The following is a 13,013-nucleotide window of genomic DNA, read 5'->3' on the forward strand; positions in this document are numbered from 1 at the left end:
CCCAACACACACTTATATCTAAATTTTAACAGACCGCTTTGTTATGCAGTACAACAAGTGCAAAACATTTACCATGGTATTTACAATGCACCGTGATATCTAAACAACAAAAAACAATTATATGTTAATTAGCCAAAAACTGTGTGTGTGTTTTCTATAATATCTAATTTAAGAGTTTCTCAGATAATTATTACCAACACACTAAGGTACCCTTTCTCAGTCACATTATCTAAAAAGGAATATTGATTCTATTTATCATGGGATTAAGAAAGTTGATCTTGGGAGTGGATCTCTGCATGTCTAAGGATGGTGAGTACCTTCCCACTGCAAAGTGCAACATTGATGATACCTGTCAATAACAGTACCAGAGTTGATGGCCAGGAGTCAGAGGAACCAATAGTGGGTTTCAGGGAACCGAAGACCAGTGAAACACTCAGCAGAAACCAAATCAAATTCAACTAGCACATAACAGTTCAATGAGAATCACAGCTTTCATAAATCACAAACCACTGAGACCTCAGTCCAGAGTTCATCTCCCTTACCCGCAAAGAACATCACAAATTCATTCATCAATCAATCAATCAGATGAAAGTACTATTAAGAAAGTGAGGCTTTCCGGAATAATCAGTCTGGGAACTACTGCAAAGTTCAGACATACCCTTGGCAAGGAACAAACGTAAGCCCAGGTTTCCAGTAGCCTAAAGCATTTATTTTTAGCCATGGCAGGTCATGAGCTACTGGACCTTAAAAATAACATACTGATAACCATCTTGCACTGAGACCCAATCCAATAACCAGAAAAAAAGTTAGTTGAGTCTTACTAACATGACCACTGACTCACTATCAGCCAATCAGATTTTTTTTTCATTCGTAAGATAATTTACTTTTGTCACTCTTGAAATTAGACAGAAGTACACTCTGCATTACATCAAACCAACACAAAAAATACATTGATATAACAATACTGAGACCCAAACTGCAGCTTTCCTGTGATTTGTCTCCAGTATTGTGCCATGATATATCACATTCTGTAATACGTATGAACATTCAGTTCATAAAAATTCCATCAGCTGTGGCATAATTATTGACAAACATACAAATGCTTTGATAAGCACCATCACCACATGCTTCTCCAACCTAATACAACATATTAAGGATTAACTTACTGCCCAGACAGGAGATGTAAAACCTAGAATTGTTGCTTGTATTCCATCTGCTATGTAAGGTATGATGTTTTCACCAAAGCGGGTATCCCTAAACAAGGCCCTCAGGATATTTAGAGAATGAACCTGGGGGAAAAAAATCATTATTTGTTTTGTAATATATGCTACTTTATTGGAAAAGTCCTCAAATTACATACTTTAACCATAGCCATGGAGATGAACAAATCCATGCATTTACTCATTTATGCCACTTAATTTCCACTTTAAATTCCATTCAACATATCACTATTAACAATCAAAGCAATACAATAGCACTATGCAAAGTGCTTTGAAAAGCAGTCATAGTAAAAAAAAATAATAATAATGAAGAAATGATTCACTTTTCTAGCTACCACCACATTTATGAAACATTGAGATTCTTGGATGAAAGAAACTAAATGATATAAATGTATTTATATTTTTAACAGCAGCAAACATATGACGAAATGAGTGTCAAATTCTTTAATACAGCTAGTAAAGTTGTAATGCTTAGCAATCTATCCTAGACAAATAATGCTGAACCTTCTGTATTACAAGTAAAATCAAGCCATAAAAGTTGAAAATTGTCTCCTCATGGAGAGAAAAAGTGCAAAATTTCTCAGGATTATCTGAAGCACCAAACCTTGTCAGTAAAGTTAATTTGATCATCCTTTTCTGAGCTTCAGGTACATGATGGTGAAATTTGTCAACCAAGAAGGAAAAAAAAAATAGATACTTTTTGATTCAGGCCTGGTCTACACTACAAAGTTAGGCACCTTATGTCGACTTAACTGTGCATGTGTCTACACTCAAATTTGTCTCCCACAGATGTAAGCGCCTCGTTATGCCAACATAGTAACACCATCTCCCCAAGCAATGTAGAGTCACAGTTGATGTACTTAGGTTAATGCAGTGCAAATGCAGATGCTGAGGTAGAGGTACTTATGTTAACCCTAACTGTCCTCCAGCAGCTGTCCCACAATGCCCCAGACTGACCACTCTGGTCAGGCATTCTGAACTACTGCCAAGAGGTCATAAAGAGCGGAAGCCTCCATCCCCACACCCCTTCAAAGCCTCAAGAATTTTTGAAATTCCTTTTCCTGATTGCCTGGCTTGGCAAGCACACATAGCAGCTCTCCATTGTTGTGTATAACTGCCCAGCTGACCATGTCAGCTACATGCTCCAGACACACTCCTGCCTGGTGCAGACAGGAGATATTGGATCTCCTGGCCTGTGGGAAGAAGAGCTCAGCTCCGAAGCAGCCAGAGAAACATCAACATCTACAGATTGCTCATGGGACGCAGGAGAAGGGATTTGACAGGGACCAGCACCAATGCTGCATGAAAGCCAAGGAGCTGTGGCAGGCATACCAGAAGAGTGCAGGGAAGCCAACAATCAATCCAGTGCCAAGCCGCAGGCCTGCCACGTTTACAAAAAGCCACATGCCATACTCAGCAAAGACACCACCACCACTATCCACAGCATTGTGTATACCCCTGAGGAGGTTGAGTCACAGACCCCTGCCATGAATAGCAAGGAGAAGTATAGGGGACAGGTGCCAAGGGGATCGAGTTGCACACTGAGCCTGTTTTTGACTCCACTGCAGTCCACCCAGTCCCACCAGTCAAGCACAGGCAAGCCCAATGCAGGGGAAGGAACCTTGGGTAAGTGTGCAGATACATTTTCACTTACAGAGATGGCGCTCCCAGAGTAGCAAGACACATCTTTTGGTTTTCTAATAATTTAATTTACTCATGCTAGAAGAGGTAGTGATACAACCAAGGGTAGTAGAGTTGCTATCTGCTTTTCATTCGCCTAGAGAGTCAGGCAGGGGGAGCAATAAGGAGCTTTTTTTTTTTTTTTTTTTTTTACATGCACACAGGGATGTCCCTGGAATCCTCTTGAGAGATCTCAATGAAACGTTCATGGAGGTACTCTGCAATCCTCTGCCGAAGATTTCTAGGAAGGGCTGCCCTATTTCTTCCTCCGTGGTAGAATGCTTTCCCACTCCACCCAGCGATAACCTTGCCAGGCACCATTGCAGTACATAAGCTAGCAGCATATGGGCCCACGCAATTTAAGGACATCCAAAGCAGCTGTGCTCTCTCTCTGCCTTTGTTATCCTCAGCAGTGAGATAAAAGCTGAAGTCACCAGCGCCTGTGGAAAACGGTGCCAGTATTCACTGCCACTTCCCTATACTACTAGAATCATGCAACACCAACCCCCAGCAGGCCATGCTCACCATGGCTGGCACTGTGACTGGCACCGTGCACAAGCAATCCCAAGAAGAAGTGAGAATGCTGTACTTAAAACTTTAGAGGAGCAAGGGGAGTGAGTTCAGCACCTCAAGTTTTGCTTTCCATAGTGAATGCACTGACAATGGTACCTCTGTGCATTTTATCTTCAGCTGCTGCCATTGCAGGCTTCAGGGTTTCCCATTCCACACTCACAGAATGCCTGAGCCAGATGTGGAGAAAGAGCACTCGGGATGATACGTTCAATGAGATCCTGTAAGCCAGTGCTGTATCAGACCATGAACATGGGGGCCTGGAGGATGAACATTACAGATACCATGGAGAAGGAAAGAATGGAGAGAAGAAAGGCCCACGAGTCCCAACAGGAAAAGGAGAAGGAGATCCACCAGGACATAATGGGGCTTCTCAGGCAGACTCTGCAGCAGCTCCCAGGCTCACATTCCTTTGAAGCCCACTGAGAACTCAACATTGGGAGGTCCCTAAACCCTCACCCTCCTCACAACATTCCACCTGGCATCAGAGGTTGCTACACTACCCCTACCACTCCATCCTGGGGGACATTAAAAACAGTCACATCTTCACAGACACTGACCTGTGAAAGCCACAGTTGGAGTATGTGTAGTTTAAATGGACATGAATGATCCTTCCCCTTCATAAGTTCTGTTCTCTTAATTTATTATGTTTTTAAACGTATTTGTTGTAAAACTGCATTGGGTTTTTCACTGATTGTTACAGAATAAAAAAGTCTATTATTTGGAAAGTAATTTATATTTATTAGCTCACAGAACTTGCTGCCGAGCACTCTGCAGCTCTGAAAGCAACTAATTACAAAGTGTCACACAACTTATCGAAAGAAAAGGAGGACTTGTGGCACCTTAGACTAACAAATTTATTTGAGCATAAGCTTTCGTGAGCTACAGCTCACTTCATCGGATGCATTATGCAACTCATAGAATCATTCACAAACAACATTAATAGGTGCATTGACAATGTTATATTCCTACATGTACAGCATTGACCACACAATTCCTACCAGACCACAAAGAGCAGGGCCAGACAGACCACACTACAACACTACCACATACTACTCTGGCTCACTGTGAAAATGGTCTTTCAAAGCCTCCCTGAACCATATAACTCTGCACTGCACGCTTCTAATAGCCCTTGCATCTGTCTGTTCAAACTCAGCAGAAAGCCTCCCCACCTCCATCCTCCACCCTTGTGGAAACTTTGCGCCCTTTGCTTTCCAGATGTTATGCAGGACACAGTACGCAGCTACAACAATTGGGATATTTTTCTTATTTAAGGTCCAACCTCATGAGTAAACAATGCCAGAATCCCTTCAAATGACCAAAAACACATTCAACTGTTACTCTGCACCTGCTGAGCAGGTAGTTGAACTGTTCCTTGGTGCTGTTGAGATGGCTGGTGTACAGCTTCATGAACCACGGGAGCAAGCAGTAGGCTGGGTTCAGAAACCCAGAGTTCAGAAACCCCACTGCTGCAAATCCATCCACTATGTCCTGCACATTGCTGAGAGTCAACAGTTCTGCACAGCAACAGGTGATTAATGGCCCTGCACACTTGCATCGCAACATCCCCTGTGGAGGATGTCAAATTGATTCCCAGCTGACCAGTAGCAATCTGGCATTGCAAGTTTCCACAGTGCGATCACTACTCGCTTCTTCACTGTCAGTTCAGCTCTCATTTTGGCATCACTGTGCTAGAGGGCTGGGGCACTCTCAGCGCACAGGTCCAGGAATGTGAACTTGCGCATCCAAAAGTTCTGCAGTTACTTCTTATGATCCCATACTCGCATAACGATGCAATCCCCCCAGTCAGTGATTGTTTCTCAGGCCCAGAAGCAGTGCTCCACCAACCGCAGCTGTTCCATGAACGCCACCAAAATCCTTGAATTGGTTCTATGTTCCACAACAATCAGTCCTCCAAGGAATGACCATGCCCCTTACGGCTCTGCAAATACCCCAGGATTGTGCACCCTGTGCTTGCAACACTCATGACAATAGTACAGAGGTATGCAGACACCATGTGTCTCTCAGAGATGTTAGACAATGAGGAAGGCCACATGAGTTTGTGGGATTTTGAAAAAAAGTGAGAAAATTATGGGATATAGATAACATTATGGGAGAGAGACAGTTGCATACTGGGAAATTCACTCCATGCACCCAGTCATCTCTGCACGATTCATTTTGGCCCCATCATGCAATACCAAAAGGTCTCAAAAACCAACATGCTGAATGATGGTGAGTTGCATGGTCGGATACCTACCTTGGTGCACCGCTCTCTGCATTGATACAAGCACTCCTGATGAGTAAGTACACCACCAACACAAGGAGCCAAGTATGCATGCATACAAGCAATGTACTAACCACGGCAGCTGTATGCCAAGTACGTTGAGTCAACATAAAATGTATAGTGTAGATGTGGCCACAAAAATTAGACAAAAAACACACACACAAAACCCCACCTGGAACAGGTGTTTATGAAAAAGTGCCAATTTTAAGCTAAGATTAATACATGGGCTATCTCAACATACATAGTATTTTCTTCTACTTCCCTACACATACTGGGCTAGATCTTCAGCTGATGGTAATCACTGAAGTTGACTTTGATGGAGCTACATAAATTTGCACTAGCTGACGAGCTGGCATAGTAACTAAATACTACAGACACTGAAGTTAGCTAACTACAAACCATGCTCAGCTATCAAGTTTTTAAAGTACTGCTACTTTAATGTTGAAACAAAGATGTTTGACGTTGAATTGGACCAATCAGTTTTAAGATTTACAAATATAAGTTAATGATCATATATTTACGTATGAATAGTCATTTTTCAGTGTGTGTTCTCATTACTGTTCCATACTATGTATTGAACACAAACTATTGTTTATTTACTCCAAATGGGAGTTTGCTTAATACTAAAATTTACTCATCATTTGTTCAGAAATATTACAGGGCAATAATCTGATTATGCAAATTCTAATAAAATGGAATTAGTATACTTTCACCACATGAAGGGGTCAATATAGAATGTTTAGTATTTTTGTTCAGAACATGTCTCTTTCATTTGCATGAAGAGTCCAATAACTCCACAACCTCTGCATGCTTCAAGAAACTAAACTTTAGCATGTCTGTGGATCAAAAAAAAAAATGAATTACATCTACTTTTAAAAAACACACAACTTGTTTTAACTGGTTGACAAAGGACTGTTTTGGGAACTTTATTTCCTAACATCATTATGTGTTTTACTTCTCACCTGAGGGATTATGTTGGGTGATTCATTCACAGGTACAGCCAAAGATATTAACTCATTCATTGTAATTTTCAGTAAGCTTGTTTTACTCTTCTTCGGTTCTGAAGCCAACAAAGCCTAAGGGAGGGTAAAAAGTCGTAAGTAATTAGTTATTCCTAGTTATCTACTAACAGTACTGCCCAGTTACCATCTTTCTCTCTCATACATATATAAGATATTACAGCAGAGTGTCTGATCACTCTTGAGCACCACAGGGAAACCTGCACAATAGTTTCGATTTTATCCTTTTTTGTTTGTTTGTTTGAAGAAAATATATAGTTTTGATATGACATGGGCTGGTTGGAAAACAATACCATTCTGCAAAAACATTTACTTTTTTGAAAACTGTTTCATTCTAATGTGAAATGAAAATGAGACCTTTTTGAAAATTATCATGAAACATTTTTCAAAAGGTCTCATTTTCAATCACTCACCCTCACAAAAACAAACAAACAAACAAAACCAAAAAAGGCAGAAAATTCATCGGTTAAGATAATAATAGCAACATTAAACACCAGGCCATACAGTCAGTCTCTCTGTCAGTATCTTCTGCTGGAGCTGTTCCACTTTGTATAAATAATTAAGTATTCATTGGCCAGAGACTTGCATAGGATGTAGGACACCCACGTTCAACTCACTGATCTGAATAAGGCAGAGCAGAGACTTGAACCTGTGATCCCCACCATCCTACATGACTGCCCTATCCACCAAGCTACTAGCAATTCTTTGGTGGGGGTGTCCTGGTTGGTCAAATCTCTCAGTCTTAGTCTCCCCCCACTCCCCAGCTCCATCCTCCATGTCCCAATTTCCTGGGTCCCGGAAACCTCCCCCAATGAATTTTCTGTCAAAATGACATTTTTCAACAGAAAAAAGTTTGGTTGAAAATTTTTCAACCAGCTCTGGACACAACCATTTGAGTGTGTACTAAAGAATATTTTTTCAATTGTACTGAGGTGCATTTAAGCAAATGTGTGCATGCCATTAGTGTTGTTGATTCAAAGTGCTTAAAACCACTGCAAGACTGTAAGAGAATGTGAATTCAACAAGCCAGACAGTTGCATGAAGTATATGTAGCTTGTAAGCTCCAGCTAGACACACGCACACAAACGCTCTGCCCCAACTTGTAAGTTTCATGCAAGAAATAAATTATGACTATATTAAAGTTGAGTCATTACTTTTTTCTTTTTAGATATGCTTAATATATTTCTCTTTATACCATAAAATTCACATTGTAAAACACAGCATGTGTAATGTAGATGAATTATCTTATATTATCTTAACTGTTGCATTTCTGCAATTTTGCATTTTAACAGTGTAACTTTTATCCATAAGGCATTGTTAACAGTTGTATATGCATCCACTACTCTCACTTTGGATGTTCACCTGGTGTATTTTATCTATTCAAAATAATGATGAAGACTAAGAAGAATGCAGTTATTTCATACGTAGATGAAAGGAGGAAACACTATGTTAGTATAAGTACTAGGGCTGTCGATTAATCGCAGTTAACTCACGCGATTAACTCAAAAAAAGTAATAGCAATTAAAAAAATTAATCGCCATTAATCGCAGTTTTAATCGCACTGTTAAACAACAGAATGCCAATTGAAATTTATTAAACATTTTAGATGTTTTTCTACATTTTCAAATATATTGATTTCAATTACAACACAGAATACTAAGTGTACAGTGCTCACTTTTGTTTTGTACAGTGCAAATATTTGTAATAAAAATAAAGAAATAAGTATTTTTCAATTCAGCTAATACAAGTACTGTAGTGCAATATCTTTATCATGAAAGTTAAACTTACAAATATACATTTTTTGTTACATATCTGCACTCAAAAACAAAATCTAAAACTTCAGAGCCTACAAGTCCACTCAGTCCTACTTCTTCTTCAGCCAATTGCTAAGACAAACTAATTTGTTTAAATTTATGGGAGATAATGCTGCCTGCTTCTTATTTACAATGTCACCTGAAAGTGAGAATAGACGTTCACATGGCACTTTTGTAGCAAGCATTGCAAGGTATTTACATGCCAGATATGCTAAACCTTTGTATGCCCCTTCATCCTTTGGCCACCATTCCAGGGGACGTGCTTCCATGCTGATGACGCTCGTTAAAAAAAAAAAGTGTTAATTAAATTTGTGACTGAATTCCTTGGCGGAGAATTGTATGTCTCCTCCTCTGTGTTTTACTGCATTCTGGCATATATTTCATTTTATAGCAGTCTCAGCTGATGACCCAGCACATGTTGTTTGTTTTAAGAACAGTTCCACTGCAGATTTGACAAAACACAAAGAAGGTACCAATGTGAGATATCTAAAGATAGCTACAGAACTAGAACCAAGGTTTAAGAATCTGAAGTGCCGTCCAAAATCTGAGAGGGACAGGGTGTGGAGCATGCTTTCAGAAGACTTAAAAGAGCAACACTCTGATGCGGAAACTACAGAATCCAAACCATCAAAACAGAAAATCAACCTTCTGCTGGTGACATCTGACTCAGATGATGAAAATGAAGATGCATCGGTCTACACTGCTTTGGATCATCATCAAGCAGAACCCATCATCAGCAAGGATGCATGTCCTCTGGAATGCTGGTTGAAGCATGAAGGGACATATGAACCTTTAGCACAGCTGGCATATAAATATCTTGAGATGCTGGCTACAACAGTGCCATGTGAATGCCTGTTCTCACTTTCAAGTGACATTGTAAACAAGAAGCGAGCAGCATTATCTCCTGCAAATGTAAACAAACTTGTTTGAGCAATTAGCTGAAGAAGAAGTAGGACTGAGTGGACTTGTAGGCTCTGAAGTTTTAGACTGCTTTGTTTTTGAATGCAGTTATTTTTTGTACATAACTCTATATTTGTAAGTTCAACTTTCATGATAAAGAGATTGCACTACAGTACTTGTATTAAGTGAATTGAAAAATCATATTTATTTTATTTTTACAGTGCAAATATTTATAATAAAAACAAACATAAAGTGAGCACTGTACACTTTGTATTTTGTGTTGTAATTTAAGTCAATATATTTGAAAATGTGGAAAACATCCAAAAATATTTACGTAAATGGTATTCTATTATAGTTTAACATCGGGATTAATCGCACAATTAATCGAGATTAATTTTTTTATCACGATTAATATTTTTAAATCACTTGGCAGACCTAATAATTACTATGACAACATGTGCACCTTGATTTTGGAAGAGGACCATCTGTCCAAAGGTCACTGAACTGGTTAAATTTTAGTTTAACTATATTTTTATTACAAGAACAACAAAATAGTCAAGATGCTTATCAATGCAGGTGCTCAGAAGTGATGCAATATTAAGGAAGGGGGCAGGAGAGAGAGAGAGAGAGAGACTATATAATCAAAAAAACAAAACAAAACACAGCAATACTAGATTACATTCAGAGGGGGAAGAATCAATGTCTTTAACTTGTTTTTTTACACGGAACAACCTCATATAGAAGTTTTGTGATATGGATGGGAACACTTGTCCCCAACAATAGGGCTGAAGCCACCAAATTAATTTCATGTAGACCACTTAAAAAATTATTACCCTCTGATATTTGCATCTTTATCAATCGGAGCTGGATTTGAAACAAAAACTTGAAAAAGAGCTTACAAACAATTCCCAACACCATCCAGTCTCCCTCAAATATTCTTTTTACACAAAAAAATCTGCATTAATAGTAAAGCAATTTCTCAATCATAAATCAGTTACCATCACTGCACAACCTGTAATATTTTACACAAAGAAAGAAAAAGGAAAAGAAAACATTTCCCCTCCTGTCTCAGAACTTCTACACCTCTTCTGAAAGCCAAAATTTCGACATTGTTGAATTGCTCAACTAACCATATTTTATTTGAAACAAAAAAATCCAGTCATAATGAAATGTACAGTGTAAATTACAAACATAAGAACAAAGGTTCTTGACTCATATGTCCCATTTACAAATATAATCTATGAAATACTGAAGAATTTCCGTTTGCTACAGTCTTACTGTCACTATAATGGAGTTCAGCTGCATAATGGAGCACTCAAATGAAAACAAGCATATTCTTCACAATGCAATATCCACATTTTTATTTATCAAATAAAACAAGCAGCTATATTTACAATCTCTGAACTATTACACATTTGACAGATACCACACTGAAACCACAAATCTCATGAGCTCTCATCCTCCAGAAATGCCAGTCAATAGATCCACATCTCAGGGCGAATTATACTCCCATTTTGTAATCCCAATTGCATGAATGTAAACTGGGACAAAACGTGGACTCCTGCCTGCATCTATGTTCACAAAGTATCCAGAAGGGGCATAATTTGACCAAAAATGGGTGAAATCAGTAAAACACGCAACCACCTCACAGTGTACTCACTGATACTTCTCAGGGATTTATATACCCCACAATGATCTGGCAATAACATAAATGCAGTCATATGAAGTTACAGGTGCAACATTAGTAGGTACCTGTATGTAGAATGGAATTCCAGCACTGCGTCTAGTTGCACATAGTTTAGAAGAAGGATCACAAGTTTTAATTTCTTCTAAAACATTGTACAACCATTGCTGTGGCAATGTCCGTAGACTCTCACTAGTACATCTAAAGAGACATAAAAAAGCATACATAAGTATTTAGGATAAACAAGTTCAAAACAAAATTAAAAGATAATAAACTGTGCCCTATTGCTGTTGCAGAGAGTGCTATTTACCTTTATTAACTAAGACCATTTTTTCTTAATGTAGGATTGATATGCACTTAATGTGTAGGATTGATTTGACTTGACCACAGTTGGGACAAATATATAACCCATTTTGAAAAATGGGAATACACACATGCCTTACGTATTTGGGGATACTAACATATGCGGGAACATGTGATGAGAGAAACATGGGAGTTGTATCCAGACTAATCAAAACAAAATTAGAGACACTGAAATAGATCTGGTATTAAATGCCTGGTATACTGTATTAAATAACTACAATATTTTAAAATCTTGAAGAGATTATCATTTTAAGACACAGGACACTTTTTTGCAGAGCAGAAACAGAGGTGCTGTACAGAAGTAGTCGCCACCAGAGGGATTCTGTTTGACTCAGCAAGTTTCCTCAGGGAACGCTATGGGGAGCAAAGACTGGATCAGGAGCTCCCCACAGCATTTCAAAGGATGCAGTATGCAGTCATCTGCTCTGGCTCAAATCCATGGCCATGGCCTCTCCCACTTTGAGGTAGCTAACTCTACTAGCATCCCTACCTAGTAGGTCCTGTACACTCCCCTATCAGGAATGTATCAAACCCTTGTGCAAATCCATGAGGAAGGGAATGAAGTTTCCCCATGCCTTCACCCTGTAACCTGTACAGATGTGTGGGGCCAGCCATAATTAGACAAATAGCCTTTTTTCAGACTCTGCCATTTGATAATAGTTTCTACCAATGTTTATATTAATTCACTCACAAAAACCACCACAACACTTTGCTAAGGTGGCGTTAAAATTGCTGCCCTCTCAACAGTGCCTTCCACTGCCCAACACCTTCTGGTATGGGGGACTTCAAAGCACCAAATTCGAACACTAGAAATCTAGGAAATGTTCAGTTAAGATTTCCCCACATTGGCCTGAAATAAATGTTGGTGTTTCAAGGGGAAAAAAACCTCAACCTTACCAAAAAAAAAAAAAAAAAAAGGGGCGGGGGGGGGAGACAGTTGGTTCACACACAACACAACCTTAACATTGACTCCATAGGAAAGCTGGCATTTTGGTATATCCTTCTTTTGATGTGTTTGCTTAAACTAGGAAACGGAGCTCATTACATTTCCTACAGTCTTTAATTGTAATTGTACAGCTGGAAATGAGGAAAGGCAATTCAGTGTGTCCAGTGTAATCACTGTCAACCAGCAGCAATTACTCCTCATACCAATGATGCTCCAGTAGGCCACAGTGAAGGTCCTGTTGGATTGCATGAATAGGAGTGTGGAGCTGTCGTGGACACATACATTTGTTGGGGGTATTTTTCTTTGAAACATTAATACTCATACATGGCATGCAGCAACCCTTGCATACCCAATGTATTTTTAATTATTAGGTCTCAGTGCTGGACACTAGCTATCATGGGAAGAGGGGGGGAGAGAAGGGGCAGGGGAGTATGTAGGTTCATGTTTGTTTCACTTACCCATGGATACTGCCCATGGATTTTTCCATATCTCAAAAACTGGACACAAGAAAGTTTAATCTAGAAAACACTAGG

The 13,013-nt window shown here is 39.2% G+C and overlaps 1 protein-coding gene across 14 annotated transcripts in view; it reads right to left on the bottom strand.

Moving 5' to 3' along the window:
• The window catches only part of THADA (THADA armadillo repeat containing), a 299,475-nt gene that overhangs the window by 222,761 nt on the left and 63,701 nt on the right, over nt 1-13,013 (bottom strand). For all 14 annotated transcript variants that reach the window (XM_037895818.2, XM_037895817.2, XM_037895819.2 and 11 more), the window contains 3 exons: nt 11,240-11,372; nt 6,717-6,830; nt 1,167-1,289 (listed from right to left, as the gene is read on the bottom strand). In XM_037895818.2, coding sequence (XP_037751746.1) covers nt 1,167-1,289; nt 6,717-6,830; nt 11,240-11,372 — 370 coding nt within the window. The remainder of the gene's footprint in view (nt 1-1,166; nt 1,290-6,716; nt 6,831-11,239; nt 11,373-13,013) is intronic.

The sequence above is a fragment of the Chelonia mydas genome, chromosome 3 (assembly GCF_015237465.2).
Source record: "Chelonia mydas isolate rCheMyd1 chromosome 3, rCheMyd1.pri.v2, whole genome shotgun sequence".
NCBI classification, from domain to species: Eukaryota; Metazoa; Chordata; order Testudines; family Cheloniidae; genus Chelonia; species Chelonia mydas.